Source organism: Esox lucius, chromosome 20, assembly GCF_011004845.1.
Source record: "Esox lucius isolate fEsoLuc1 chromosome 20, fEsoLuc1.pri, whole genome shotgun sequence".
In the NCBI taxonomy this organism is placed as follows: Eukaryota; Metazoa; Chordata; class Actinopteri; order Esociformes; family Esocidae; genus Esox; species Esox lucius.
The window spans coordinates 43,076,444-43,091,101 of NC_047588.1; the positions used below are offsets into that span (position 1 = coordinate 43,076,444).

The following is a 14,658-nucleotide window of genomic DNA, read 5'->3' on the forward strand; positions in this document are numbered from 1 at the left end:
ATCAATTTTTAAATCCAGGATAAAAATTGAATTAGAAATTTGATTCAATCAATCAATCAAATTTATTTATAAAGCCCTTTTTACAACAGCAGTTGTCACAAAGTGATTTACAGAGACACCTGGCCTTAAACCCCAAGGAGCAAACAACAGTAGTGTTGGATTTCAGTGGCTAGGAAAAACTCCCTAAAAAGGCCGAATTTTAGGAAGAAACCTAGAGAGGACCCAGGCTCAGAGGGGTGACCAGTCCTCTTCTGGCTGTGCCGGGTGAGATATTAAGATATATTTGATTCTAGACTAGGTCAAAAGTATGACCAGATGGACAAGGACAGGGACAGCAACGGGGCCCCCAAACCAGGTACTCCCCAGGTGTGGACCAGGACCTCATCTCTTCCTAAAATGTAAAACTGGAGAAGACTGAGAAAAGTTAGAAAGTGCATTCCTCATATCCCCCTGCACAATAATATAGCAGCGTAACACCTTGGAACTGAGACGGGGGGGTCTGGTGACACTGTGGCCCTACCCGGGGGAGGCCCCGGACAGGGCCCAACAGGCAGGAAATCAATCCACCCACATTGCCAAGCATCAACCAAAGGGACATCCACCAACCGCAACCCCCCTAAATGAGGGCTGAGTATTGCCAGCAGCGTACAGCCCAATTGCACAAGTGCGCAACAGAGAGACAACAACAAGCCAGTGACTCTTCCTCCGAAAGGGGGATTGAAAAACAGTTCTCTTTTCACATGCCTATGACTGAGCGCCTAAACTTAACCACCCTGTTCTACTTCTTCTACTAGTGCTGGTCATAAAATTAGAATATCATCAAAAAGTTGATTTATTTCAGTAATTCCATTCAAAAAGTGAAACTTGTATAATGTATACATTCATTCCACACGGACTGATATATTTTGAGTGTTTATTTACTTCTTGATGATTATAACTGACAACTAATGAAAACCCCAAATTCACTATCTCAGAAAATTTGAATATTACTTAAGACCAATACAAAAAAAGGATTTTGAAAGTATACATTATACAAGTTTCACTTTTTAAATGGAATATCTGAAATAAATCAACTTTTGATTATATTCTAATTTTAAGACCAGCACCTGTATAGCTTCCTCATGGAATGTAATACGGAATCTACCCAAGTTTTTATTCCATTTCTATTTTCTTATTCAAATTTGTTTTATGTTTTATTGTTTTTATTCTATTGTATTTTTATAATTTTTCTTTTTTTTTGTAATGCACAATGAATTGCTTCAATGTATGAATTGTGCTATATAGATCTGCTAGCAAAATCAAAAGACCCTCTTTCGTGAGGCCCTCAGATTAAATATTGTTGATGCCCATGAGAAGGGTTATAAAGCCATTGCCAAGCAACTCAAAGTACATAACTGACTGATGGATCATTTATAAACAACCCATTCAGGTTGTACAGGTAGTCCATTTTCTCCAGGATGGCACATCCATACATTCCGTCGCAAGAAGGTTTGCTGTGTCTCCCAGTACAGTCTCAAGAGCATGGAGGAGATACCAGGAGATGGGCCGTAACATGAGGACTGGTCAGGGCCGTAGAAGGGCATCAACAAAACACAAAAGGTGAAAACAAAACACTGCCTTTAAGCAGAAGAACCTTATATCCAACGTAAAGCATGGAGAAGTATAATGTTTGTGCCATTTGTTAACTTACCTTAGTTCTGCCAGTAGTGTTGAAGTGAAGATTACATGTCTGTATGTCCAAATATGGAAAAGAGATACTGTTTCACACGATTGTACGTTCCCAGCCACCACTTACCCATTTGTTCTGACGCCCTGATGTGACGGCTTTGCAGAAGTACTGGGCCTTTCTCTCTGGTCCAATCCTGTTCCATATTTTCACAAGACGCTTAAGGCGCACACACAGTTTTTTATACCCATCTGGAGTCATAGCCAACTTATAAAATAGTAGCAAAACCAGAGCGCCAAGAAAACTGTTTTATTATGTACAATAATAAATGGCCAGCAAAGAACGTTCAGTCTTACACTCTTTCAATGTGATCCTTTATATGCAACATGTTTCCATGAAGGACTAATTTAACCTCTTGACAGTCGGACGTCATTATAAAGGCTGAATGGTCCAAACTCCACTTCTTTCTACATTGGAAAACAAGGACATGGACAACTTCCTCCCACTGCTGCTGTATCCAGGGTCTCGTATAGGTGTAGACCTGGGTAAGCCCTTCTGTAGGCCATGCTGTATCCAGGGTCTCACACCGAACGGGGTTAACATCACAACCCAACCTCACACAGAACAGGGTCAACATCACAACCCAACCTCACACAGAACAGGGTTAACATCACAACCCAACCTCACACCGAACGGGGTTAACATCACATCCCAACCTCACACCGAACGGGGTCAACATCACAACCCAACCTCACACCGAACAGGGTCAACATCACATCCCAACCTCACACAGAACAGGGTCAACATCACAACCCAACCTCACACAGAACGGGGTTAACATCACAACCCAACCTCACACCGAACGGGGTTAACATCACATCCCAACCTCACACCGAACGGGGTCAACATCACAACCCAACCTCACACCGAACAGGGTCAACATCACATCCCAACCTCACACCGAACGGGGTCAACATCACAACCCAACCTCACACAGAACAGGGTCAACATCACAACCCAACCTCACACAGAATAGGGTCAACATCACAACCAACCTCACACAGAACAGGGTCAACATCACAACCCAACCTCACACAGAACAGGGTCAACATCACAACCCAACCTCACACAGAACAGGGTCAACATCACAACCCAACCTCACACAGAATAGGGTCAACATCACAACCCAACCTCACACAGAACAGGGTCAACATCACAACCCAACCTCACACAGAACAGGGTCAACATCACAACCCAACCTCACACAGAACAGGGTCAACATCACAACCCAACCTCACACAGAATGGGGGTTAACATCACAACCCAACCTCACACCGAACGGGGTCAACATCACAACCCATTCCAACCTCACACCGAACAGGGTTAACATCACAACCCAACCTCACACCGAACAGGGTCAACATCACAACCCAACCTCACACAGAATGGGGGTTAACATCACAACCCAACCTCACACAGAACAGGGTCAACATCACAACCCAACCTCACACAGAATGGGGGTTAACATCACAACCCAACCTCACACCGAACGGGGTCAACATCACATCCCAACCTCACACCGAACAGGGTCAACATCACATCCCAACCTCACACAGAATGGGGGTTAACATCACAACCCAACCTCACACCGAACGGGGTCAACAACACAACCCATTCCAACCTCACACCGAACAGGGTTAACATCACAACCCAACCTCACACCGAACAGGGTTAACATCACAACCCAACCTCACACAGAGTGGGGGTTAACATCACAACCCAACCTCACACCGAACGGGGTTAACATCACAACCCAACCTCACACCGAACGAGGTCAACATCACAACCCAACCTCACACCGAACAGGGTTAACATCACATCCCAACCTCACACAGAACAGGGTCAACATCACAACCCAACCTCACACCGAACAGGGTTAACATCACAACCCAACCTCACACCGAACAGGGTCAACATCACAACCCAACCTCACACAGAATGGGGGTTAACATCACAACCCAACCTCACACAGAACAGGGTCAACATCACAACCCAACCTCACACAGAATGGGGGTTAACATCACAACCCAACCTCACACCGAACGGGGTCAACATCACATCCCAACCTCACACCGAACAGGGTCAACATCACATCCCAACCTCACACCGAACAGGGTTAACATCACAACCCAACCTCACACAGAATGGGGGTTAACATCACAACCCAACCTCACACAGAATGGGGGTTAACATCACAACCCAACCTCACATCGAACAGGGTTAACATCACAACCCAACCTCACACCGAACAGGGTTAACATCACAACCCAACCTCACACAGAATGGGGGTTAACATCACAACCCAACCTCACACCGAACGGGGTCAACATCACAACCCATTCAAACCTCACACCGAACAGGGTTAACATCACAACCCAACCTCACACCGAACAGGGTTAACATCACAACCCAACCTCACACAGAATGGGGGTTAACATCACAACCCAACCTCACACCGAACGGGGTTAACATCACAACCCAACCTCACACCGAACGGGGTCAACATCACAACCCAACCTCACACCGAACAGGGTTAACATCACATCCCAACCTCACACTGAAATACATGCAATTTAATGTGATATAATCAGTGTTGCATAATGCAGCCAGGAGCCAATATAGAAGTACAGAATGTTTTAAGCTGCCCTGTTGGCGTTTTATTCTTCAAAATAAACTTGTCAAGTTATAATATTGCTGGAAATATCCTGAAACACACGTTTTCAGTTCATCATTTCCAACTACATCTCATCTTCCATTGGTGCTTCTACCCACACTGAGCAGATCCCAAGATTTTGTCTCGGCTTCCTGACTTTCCACCAGGCATTATGAGGACACAGATAATTTAAATTGGCCCGTGATATAATCAGGTGTGCAGAGGATTTATAATTGTTTGACATTTAAATGTAATTTCGAACAAAGACATCTGCAGAGTTTAGTGAATGCAATCTCCAGTGCGGGACCATGGCCATTTAAAAGATGTCTTCTACAAGTTCAATCAAATCCCTTATTAAATTGCAGTTATTGCTAAAGTGTGTCAATATCTGAAATATGGAAAATATGTATATATGGCTTCCATTTTCCAATTTAATCAACCTGAACCATGTTCTTCTTCTCTATTCATGTTAAATTTATATTCTGCTTCTCTGTACATTTCTCTCCTGTATTACTGTGAAATGCTTTTTTAAAAAGGTACAAATATCATGTCAATAAGGTAACCATCAAACCTTTTAACTGAAGAAAGCTAGTCACACACTCACAGTACAATATGGCACACTATTATATACTCAGCACCTAAGCTGATGAATACAGTGGTAATTAAAAAAAATATATGTTTATGTTCAAATTATATAAAAAACTATAACTTGTGACATGAAAACAACAGCGGTGGACTGCACCAGCTTAAAGTAAAGCAAGAGGGTAAAATGTCAGCAAAAAAAGGGGAAACTGAACAATCAATTTTTATTATTTCAGCATGCAGTCTATGTAGCGTTACAAACACAACATTAACACAACTCGAACATTTGGTTAGAATTAAATCCACTACTATACAATATACAGAACCCGGAACTAAAGAGCAATAAAACATACTAAAACCTTTTCACGTCGGAAAGCCAGAAGCTGCGTTAACATAGGCATGTCTGCTGTGGCTGGTCTGAAGACCGATCAGTGGAAGGATATCTGAAATGAGCTGCATGTGTAAAAACACTGCCTCTCAGCCTGGCCTGTCCACCACCGCAACATGCCAGGATTTAACCTGGTTTATAACGAGGCCCTTCATCCTGATCTTGTCCATTTTCCATGTACGGGACCCCTGACAACTCAGGGACACACCACGTACACACGGCCAAAAACAAACAAAGATGGAGTTAACAAAATAACCGTAACCACAGTGATCACTTCTCCTTTGGGGCGGAGTCTGAACACCGGGATTAGAACACAGCGGTTGTTTCATTTGACCACAGCAGTTTGTCCTTCATCAGTTGTCATTAACGGTTGTTATTTGCAGAAATTATTACAGCTGTATGTTCAATAGTGTACTGAAGAGTAGCACCTCACTCTGTGCTTACAAATAGCAATCAGAAAAGAAGCCCAAAGTCTCCATTCTCCTCTCCCATTCTCCTCTCCCATTCCTCCTCTCCCATTCCTCCTCGATCGCCTCTTCTCCTCAATCCCTCAACCTTTGATCTCTCCCATGTCCCCTCCTCCCAAAAGAGTCATCCTCAACCTTCTCCCAGAACATCTTCACTCCTGTCCTCCAGCCAATCACATCGCGGGAATGTGCACCTACAACATGAGGTTTCGGTTGCGTCATGAACACCGCCCCCTTTGTGCCGGGGGCGTGGCAGGGCAGGTGGGCGTGGCCTCATTCGGCGTAGTGCATGATGGACTCCACGTAGTTCCCAGGGAAGAGGCCAGTGGTCCCGCTCATCGTTCCTTCGTACCAACCGTCGTCGTTCTTCTTGATGACGTAGATTATACCGCCCTCGTTGAAGGACAGCTCGTCGTCTTTATCGGCCGTGTAGTCATAGATCGCCACCACTGGGAACCAGGACAGGAGCTTGATTAATATTCAATAAACATGATCAGAGAAATCACTTATCAGTTCTTATCATTTAACGGTCATAGATACCTGTGGGGGGGGGACTTGATCAATCCTGAACTGGTTGATACTTAATCCGGTTTCTTACACCTGCCTACTGTATTACAATAAACTATGTTCTTAAACATATAGTGGTAAGATTATAAATGATGGTCTTAAACATATAGAAGTTTATCAAACAAAAACAAAAGTGGCACGTTGCAAAGACAGACCGTGGATCTGGTGGCATCTAAATCTAACTGATGTATACAGCCAGGCTGTAGGATTCGGGAATACAGCCAGGCCAAATTATTCCACTTGCTCTAGACTCAGGAAAAGCAAAGTCTATATACTTGCATTTTAAGAATCCATCACACAGCTCTCATCTCAGGCTACATTTGGCCAGCAAATGTATTTGCATGTGCCCATGGTCATAAGGTTTGAAAAATGGATTCTTCAGGGGTGTCACACCGCTTGAACAACTTATTCTTCAGACATGTAGCACATGTGGAAACAATTTTTCAGGTTTGCATTTGAGAATCACTGGTGTACTGTAAACATAGTCATATGAATCAATTCTTACTGACTGACTGGGCACAGATGTCTGAATGCAGCAAGCAAAATATTAGCCAGTAATGGTGGACCTAAACTGCAGCCTTAACTACCGATCAGTCAGTTCTGTAACCCATGGACATACAGGGGAACATCTCTGGGTCCCATCTATTTTGGAATAAACCAGTACGGTGTCAGCCTACTTTCTAAACTCCCCTGTCACAAATAAATGTTGATATCAGAAGATCAAGAGTGTAGCTTTTATTGGCACATGTAATGTGTTGTTTTCAGTTATATTTCTAGGGCTATGGGTGGAGCCTGGTTCATGGGTTACAGATGGAGCTATGGTAAGGGGAGGGGTTAAGGATGGGGGAGTACCTTTCTCCAGGTAGGTGCGTGGGGCCCATGGAGGGTCCTCCTCAGCATAGGGGTCACTGTACTCCACCATGGATGACTCCTCATCCTCATAGTCCCCAGGAGGAGGTGGGGGCACCGGGGACACTGCCTCCTCAAACACAGGTTCATCTGTAGGAGCTGGAGGAGGAGGTGCATCTGAGACTGGGAAAGGAGAAGACAAACAGCGTCAATACCACACTCAGATGTAGTGAATCGTGAATTACCCGGATTAAAACCAAAGGACTTCCACAGGGATTTCATCTGCAGCTCCAAATGCCGCGTTTCCACTGGTACCAAACACTGGTGTCTCACGCTGAAGTCCAGAAATGTTTCTGGTTCCACTGGTACCAAACACTGGTGTCTCACGCTGAAGTCCAGAAATGTTTCTGGTTCCACTGGTACCAAACACTGGTGTCTCACGCTGAAGTCCAGAAATGTTTCTGGTTCCACTGGTACCAAACACTGGTGTCTCACGCTGAAGTCCAGAAATGTTTCTGGTTCCACTGGTACCAAACACTGGTGTCTCACGCTGAAGTCCAGAAATGTTTCTGGTTCCACTGACACGGGTCAGTCGGCCACCAGGCCATGGACGAGTAGCCCGGCTCTCACTTGGTGCCAAGCCCGGACTTTAGGTCGGAGTTTGTGGATTGACGCGTTACGTGGTGTGAAAACGCGGTGCGCTGAGACCGAGATGTAGCTTGCAGAACCTAAAACAACGCAAAATTACCTCCCAAATCCTTCTATTAAAGGTAGATAGTTTTGACCAAATACTTATTAAACTTGTTTAGCTGCAGTGTCACAAGTGTAGGTGGAGAAAGAGTCGCTTGCAGGAGTTTGAGGAAGACATTTGTTTTATTACTAAAGTTCAAACGCCGTATTGTAAACAAACTGAGCATGGCGTTATGGTTTAATTTACTAACTTTTATTTTTCGTAACCAGAAAATCTTTTTGATAGTTTACTTCTCCCTCCCCTCCTCAAGACCTTGGTGTCAAACATATCATCGAAACAGGAAAGTCTGGAGCCAACATTAGCATAAACCCCAGTGTAGCCCTGGTACCGAGGTAAAACACCAGTGGAAATGCAGCATTAGTACGGAGTAGAAACAGACACAGAGAGGCAGGCAGACAGACAGACAGAGAGGCAGGCAGACAGACAGACAGACAGAGAGGCAGGCAGGCAGACAGACAGAGAGGCAGGCAGGCAGACAGACAGACAGAGAGGCAGGCAGGCAGGCAGACAGACAGAGAGGCAGGCAGGCAGACAGACAGAGAGGCAGGCAGGCAGACAGACAGAGAGGTAGGCAGGCAGGCAGACAGAGAGGCAGGCAGGCAGACAGACAGAGAGGTAGGCAGGCAGACAGACAGAGAGGCAGGCAGGCAGACAGACAGAGAGGCAGGCAGGCAGACAGACAGAGAGGCAGGCAGGCAGACAGACAGAGAGGTAGGCAGGCAGACAGACAGAGAGGTAGGCAGGCAGACAGACAGAGAGGTAGGCAGGCAGACAGACAGAGAGGCAGGCAGGCAGACAGACAGAGAGGCAGGCAGGCAGACAGACAGAGAGGTAGGCAGGCAGACAGACAGAGAGGTAGGCAGACAGACAGAGAGGTAGGCAGACAGACAGAGAGGTAGGCAGACAGACAGAGAGGTAGGCAGACAGACAGAGAGGTAGGCAGACAGATCCACTGTACAATATGTTGGAGGAGGAACGGTGAAGCTGAAAGCGACTTACTGGTCTCCTGAACTCGAGCAACAAAACCCATCAGAGGAAGCTGGGGGGTAATCTGGAGGACGGAGGGGGGAGGGGGGGCCAGGGAACCTGATCAAACACCAAGACAGAGAGGAGAGATGAGGAGAAAATAGGAGAGGAGGTATGAGAGACAGGATGGAGAGGAGGTATGAAAGACAGGATGGAGAGGAGGAATGAGAGACAGGATGGAGAGGAGGAATGAGAGACAGGATGGAGAGGAGGAATGAAAGACAGGATGGAGAGGAGGAATGAAAGACAGGATGGAGAGGAGGTATGAAAGACAGGATGGAGAGGAGGTATGAAAGACAGGATGGAGAGGAGGTATGAAAGACAGGATGGAGAGGAGGTATGAAAGACAGGATGGAGTGGAGGTATGAAAGACAGGATGGAGTGGAGGTATGAAAGACAGGATGGAGAGGAGGTATGAAAGACAGGATGGAGTGGAGGTATGAAAGACAGGATGGAGAGGAGGTATGAAAGACAGGATGGAGTGGAGGTATGAAAGACAGGATGGAGAGGAGGTATGAAAGACAGGATGGAGGAGGGTTTGATGACGATATTTGTGACAGAATGAAGAGCACAAAACAAACAGAAGAGAGATGTCAATGAGTCTGGTGTGTGTGTGTGCGTGCGTGCGTGCGTGTGTGCATGGCGTACCTGGGGTCTGCTGGTAGTGAGGACCTCCGTTCAGCTGGTTCTGGGGTACAGGGGCGTTAATGAGGGGCTGTCCCGTCACGGACGGTGGGCGGCGGTATGGCAGCGACCCCCCCACGGGGGGGCTCATCTGTCTGGGGACCGGTCGGTTCATACTGTAGAACTGAGGAACCACACCTGGCGAGACAGAGAGACAGGCTGAGGGGCGCAGGGAAAGACAGAGTCCCAAATGGCACCCTATTCCTGATGTAGTGGACTACTTTTCACCACTAAACACACTGACTGACTCTCCTTTCACCACTAAACACACTGACTGACTCTCCTTTCATCTCTGACTGTTGCTTTCCTCTGCACACCTTGTAGTCCATATGGCCCAGCTAACCTCCCCAGAGACAAAACTAGCATTTTCCACTCAGACAACCAGCATGCACTTCCCTGCTGCTTCCAGTGGAGACACCAGGAGGCCCTCAAACAGAAAATCTCCCTTACATAGCTATTACTGTCAGTCAGCCCCCCCACCCCGCCCCCCCACAGAGACATCAAGACCAAGTCAGCAGGGGAGCTATTATAAGACTGCGGTTTCTGACAGGAGCCATGAAACTATCATATTAAAGTTAACCACAGCTGTTCTGAGAGAAAGCCCATTTAAACAATCACTACATCCTTACAGCAGATGTCCCCCAGGAGATCTGTTGAAACTCAGACATACTGGTTATCCTTCTGGATTACACCAACAACAACAACAACAACAGAATGGAATAGTCTTTCCTGAAGACTAGGGGAAAGGAAGCTGCCAAATGCTGACTGATGTGGACGTACTCCTGAGGAGAATGGGAGGGACGGCTGGAAGACATTGGACAGTGGAGACAGAGATACCGGGGGGGTGGCTGAAAGCCTCTGGGAACACCAGGGGGTCTAAGGGCCCCCCGGAGCCCAGTACCATAAGTCACTCTAAATGGGAATAAACTAATGGATGACGTAAATGTGATGGTGTGGTTGAGGGGGTCCCACAGGAAACCGCATGTGATGGTGTGGTTGAGTGGGTCCCACAGGAAACCGCATGTGATGGTGTGGTTGAGGGGGTCCCACAGGAAACAACATGTGATGGTGTGGTTGAGTGGGTCCCACAGGAAACAAGAAGTGATGGTGTGGTTGAGTGGGTCCCACAGGAAACAACATGTGATGGTGTGGTTGAGTGGGTCCCACAGGAAACAACATGTGATGGTGTGGTTGAGTGGGTCCCACAGGAAACAGCATGGTTATGGGGTACCAGGGTGAGGCTGGGGAGGCGGGGTGTAGAAGGTGGTTGATGGGCGGGGTTATGAGGGGGCGGGTCAGACACTCACCTTCTACACAGGTGGCAGCAGCTGAAGCAGTGGGAGGGGACTGGGAGGGAGGGGGCTCCTCAGCCACAGCTGATTGGGCCTCTGTGTTAGGGGCGGAGTTAGGGGTGTAGTCAGCTGCCGGCGCAGACTGAGGGGATTGGGCCGGGGTGGAGGAGGTGGCAGTACAGGAGGAGGAAGGTGGAGAGGTGTTAGGTGCAGCAGGAGGAGTGGCGACTGAAGCCACAGGAGCAGAGGCTTCAGAGAGGAGAGAAAGACTCAGTTATGGAGGAGGGAGGGAGGCAGGGGACAGGTTGAGGAGGGAGGGGGGCAGGGGACACGTTGAGGAGGGAGGGGGGGGGCAGGGGACATGTTGAGGAGGGAGGGGGACATGTTGAGGAGGGAGGGGGACATGTTGAGGAGGGAGGGGGACATGTTGAGGAGGGAGGGGGACATGTTGAGGAGGGAGGGGGGGAGGACACGTTGAGGAGGGAGGGGGGGGAGGACACGTTGAGGAGGGAGGGGGGGGAGGACACGTTGAGGAGGGAGGGGGGGGAGGACACGTTGAGGAGGGAGGGGGGGGGAGGACACGTTGAGGAGGGAGGGGGACATGTTGAGGAGGGAGGGGGGGGAGGACACGTTGAGGAGGGAGGGGGACATGTTGAGGAGGGAGGGGGGGGGGACACGTTGAGGACGGAGGGGGGGAGGACATGTTGAGGAGGGAGGGGGGGGGCAGGGGACACGTTGAGGGGGGAGGGGGGGGGGCAGGGGACACGTTGAGGAGGGAGGGGGGGGGCAGGGGACACGTTGAGGGGGGAGGGGGGGGGCAGGGGACACGTTGAGGGGGGAGGGGGGGGCAGGGGACAAGTTGAGGGGGGAGGGGGGGGAGGACACGTTGAGGAGGGAGGGGGGGCAGGGGACACGTTGAGGAGGGGGGGGGGCAGGGGACACGTTGAGGAGGGAGGGGGGGGCAGGGGACACGTTGAGGGGGGAGGGGGGGGCAGGGGACACGTTGAGGGGGGAGGGGGGGCAGGGGACACGTTGAGGAGGGAGGGGGGGGGCAGGGGACACGGTGAGGAGGGAGGGGGGGGCAGGGGACACGTTGAGGGGGGAGGGGGGGGGCAGGGGACACGTTGAGGGGGGAGGGGGAGGGCAGACGACACGTTGAGGGGGGAGGGGGGGGGCAGGGGACACGTTGAGGGGGGAGGGGGGGGAGGACACGTTGAGGGGGAGGGGGGGGAGGACACGTTGAGGGGGGAGGGGGGGGGCAGGGGACACGTTGAGGAGGGAGGGGGACATGTTGAGGAGGGAGGGGGGGGAGGACATGTTGAGGGGGGAGGGGGGCAGGGGACACGTTGAGGAGGGGGGGGGACATAGATAAAGCAGAAGTGTCTTTGTGCTTGGGGGAAGGTGTGTAGGTGCTGGTCAGACAGTAACCGGCGTACTTCAGGGTCTCTTAGGTGACCTTTCTTCTACAGGAGTTTGAATCCTTCAGTCAGTCTACAAACCCCCTCAGAAACAGGACATATAATCATCCAGGACACATCCCAGACTGTGGTAACCTGGTAAACAGGACATATAATCATCCAGGACACATCCCAGACTGTGGTAACCTGGTAAACAGGACATATAATCATCCAGGACACATCCCAGACTCTGTGGTTACCTGGTAAACAGGACATATAATCATCCAGGACACATCCCAGACTCTGTGGTTACCTGGTAAACAGGACATATAATCATCCAGGACACATCCCAGACTCTGTGGTTACCTGGTAAACAGGACATATAATCATCCAGGACACATCCCAGACTCTGTGGTTACCTGGTAAACAGGACATATAATCATCCAGGACACATCCCAGACTCTGTGGTTACCTGGGAAGCCACCAGGAGGGGAGGGTGTTGGAACAGCGATGGGAAAAGAACCACTTCCGCTGTTCTCTCTGCTGCTGCCACTGCTGGGATGACTGCCACCACTACTGCCACTGCTGAGAACACACACACACACGTCATACACATATTATACACACACACACACACACACTATACGCACACACACACTATACGCACACACACACTATACGCACACACACACTATACGCACACACACACGAATATAGACGACAGACACCCAACTGAAATAACCACACTGTTTTAATACAGGGTGAACTTCCACCTCTGCCCCGAGTGTGAATGAGAGAGATGGAGAGATGTAACAGAAGCATGATAGAAGCCATGACAGACAGAAGATTCTACAGAACCCAGTGGGAAGCCATGACAGACAGAAGATCCTACAGAACCCAGTGGGAAGCCATGACAGACAGAAGATCCTACAGAACCCAGTGGGAAGCCATGACAGACAGAAGATCCTACAGAACCCAGTGGGAAGCCATGACAGACAGAAGATCCTACAGAACCCAGTGGGAAGCCATGACAGACAGAAGATCCTACAGAACCCAGTGGGAAGCCATGACAGACAGGTGACAAGGCCTTGGATTCCCATGGGACTCAGAAAGCAGCTCTGACTGACCGGGTCTAGCTATTCAGTCGTGGTACAATTACCATTTCTACGCTAAAAAAAACTATAAAACACTTTTGTTTTTGTCCCAATTTATCATGAGCTGAACTCAAAGATCTAAGACTTTCTCTATGTAAACAAAAGACATATTTCTTTCCAATAGAATGTCCACCAGAGCTGTTGTCAGTGAATTTAATGTTAATTTCTCTACCATGAGCCGTCTCCAAAGGCGTTTCAGAGAATTTGGCAGTACATCCAACCAGCCTCACAACCACAGACCACGTGTAACCACACCAGCCCAGGACCTCCACATCCAGCATCTTCACCTCCAAGATCCTCTGAGACCAGCCACCCGGACAGCTGCAGCAACAATCGGTTTGCATAACCAAAGAATTTCTCCACAAACGGTCAGAAACCGTCTCAGGGAAGCTCATCTGCATGCTTGTCATCCTCATCGGGGTCTCAACCTGACTGCAGTTCGTCATCGTAACCAACTTGAGGGGGGAAATGCTCACATTCAGTGGCGCCTGGCACTTCAGAGGTGTTCTCTTCACGGATGAATCATGGTTTTCACGGTATGGCGTCGGTTTGCTGATGTCAACTTTGTGGATCGAATGGCCCATGGTGGCGGTGGGGTTATGGTATGGGCAGGCGTGTGTTATGGACAATGAACACAGGTGCATTTTATTGATGGCATTTTGAATGCACAGAGATACCGTGACGAGATCCTGAGGCCCATTGTTGTGCCATTCATCCACGACCATCACCTCATGTTGCAGCATGATAATGCACGGCCCCATGTTGCAAGGATCTGTACACAATTCCTGGAAGCTGAAAACATCCCAGTTCTTTCATGGCCAGCATACTCACCGGACATGTCACCCATTGAGCATGTTTGGGATGCTCTGGATCGGCGTACATGACAGAGTGTTCCAGGTCTTGCAAATATCCAGCAACTTCGCACAGCCATTGAAGAGGAGTGGACCAACATTCCACAGGCCACAATCAATAACCTGATCAACTCTATGCGAGGGAGATGTGTTGCACTGCGTGAGGCAAATGGTGGTCACACCAGATACTGACTGGTTTTCAGACCCCCCAATAGAGATATGCCACACCTGTGAGGTGGATGGATTATCTCAGCAAAGGAGAAGTGCTCAC

The 14,658-nt window shown here is 48.9% G+C and overlaps 1 protein-coding gene across 12 annotated transcripts in view; it reads right to left on the reverse strand.

The window, feature by feature from the left end:
• Nucleotides 1–5,166: 5,166 nt before the first annotated feature.
• Nucleotides 5,167–14,658, reverse strand: part of abi2a (abl-interactor 2a) — a 35,153-nt gene continuing 25,661 nt past the window's right edge. For 4 of the 12 annotated variants that reach the window (XM_034288973.1, XM_034288971.1, XM_034288974.1 and 1 more), the window contains 6 exons: nt 12,855–12,967; nt 11,001–11,234; nt 9,658–9,831; nt 8,983–9,069; nt 7,236–7,415; nt 5,167–6,265 (listed from right to left, as the gene is read on the reverse strand). In XM_034288973.1, the coding sequence (XP_034144864.1) occupies nt 6,090–6,265; nt 7,236–7,415; nt 8,983–9,069; nt 9,658–9,831; nt 11,001–11,234; nt 12,855–12,967 (964 nt within the window). In that variant the 3' untranslated portion in view covers nt 5,167–6,089. The remainder of the gene's footprint in view (nt 6,266–7,235; nt 7,416–8,982; nt 9,070–9,657; nt 9,832–11,000; nt 11,235–12,854; nt 12,968–14,658) is intronic. The other 8 variants (XM_034288975.1, XM_034288977.1, XM_034288976.1 and 5 more) reach the window with 3 other exon arrangements.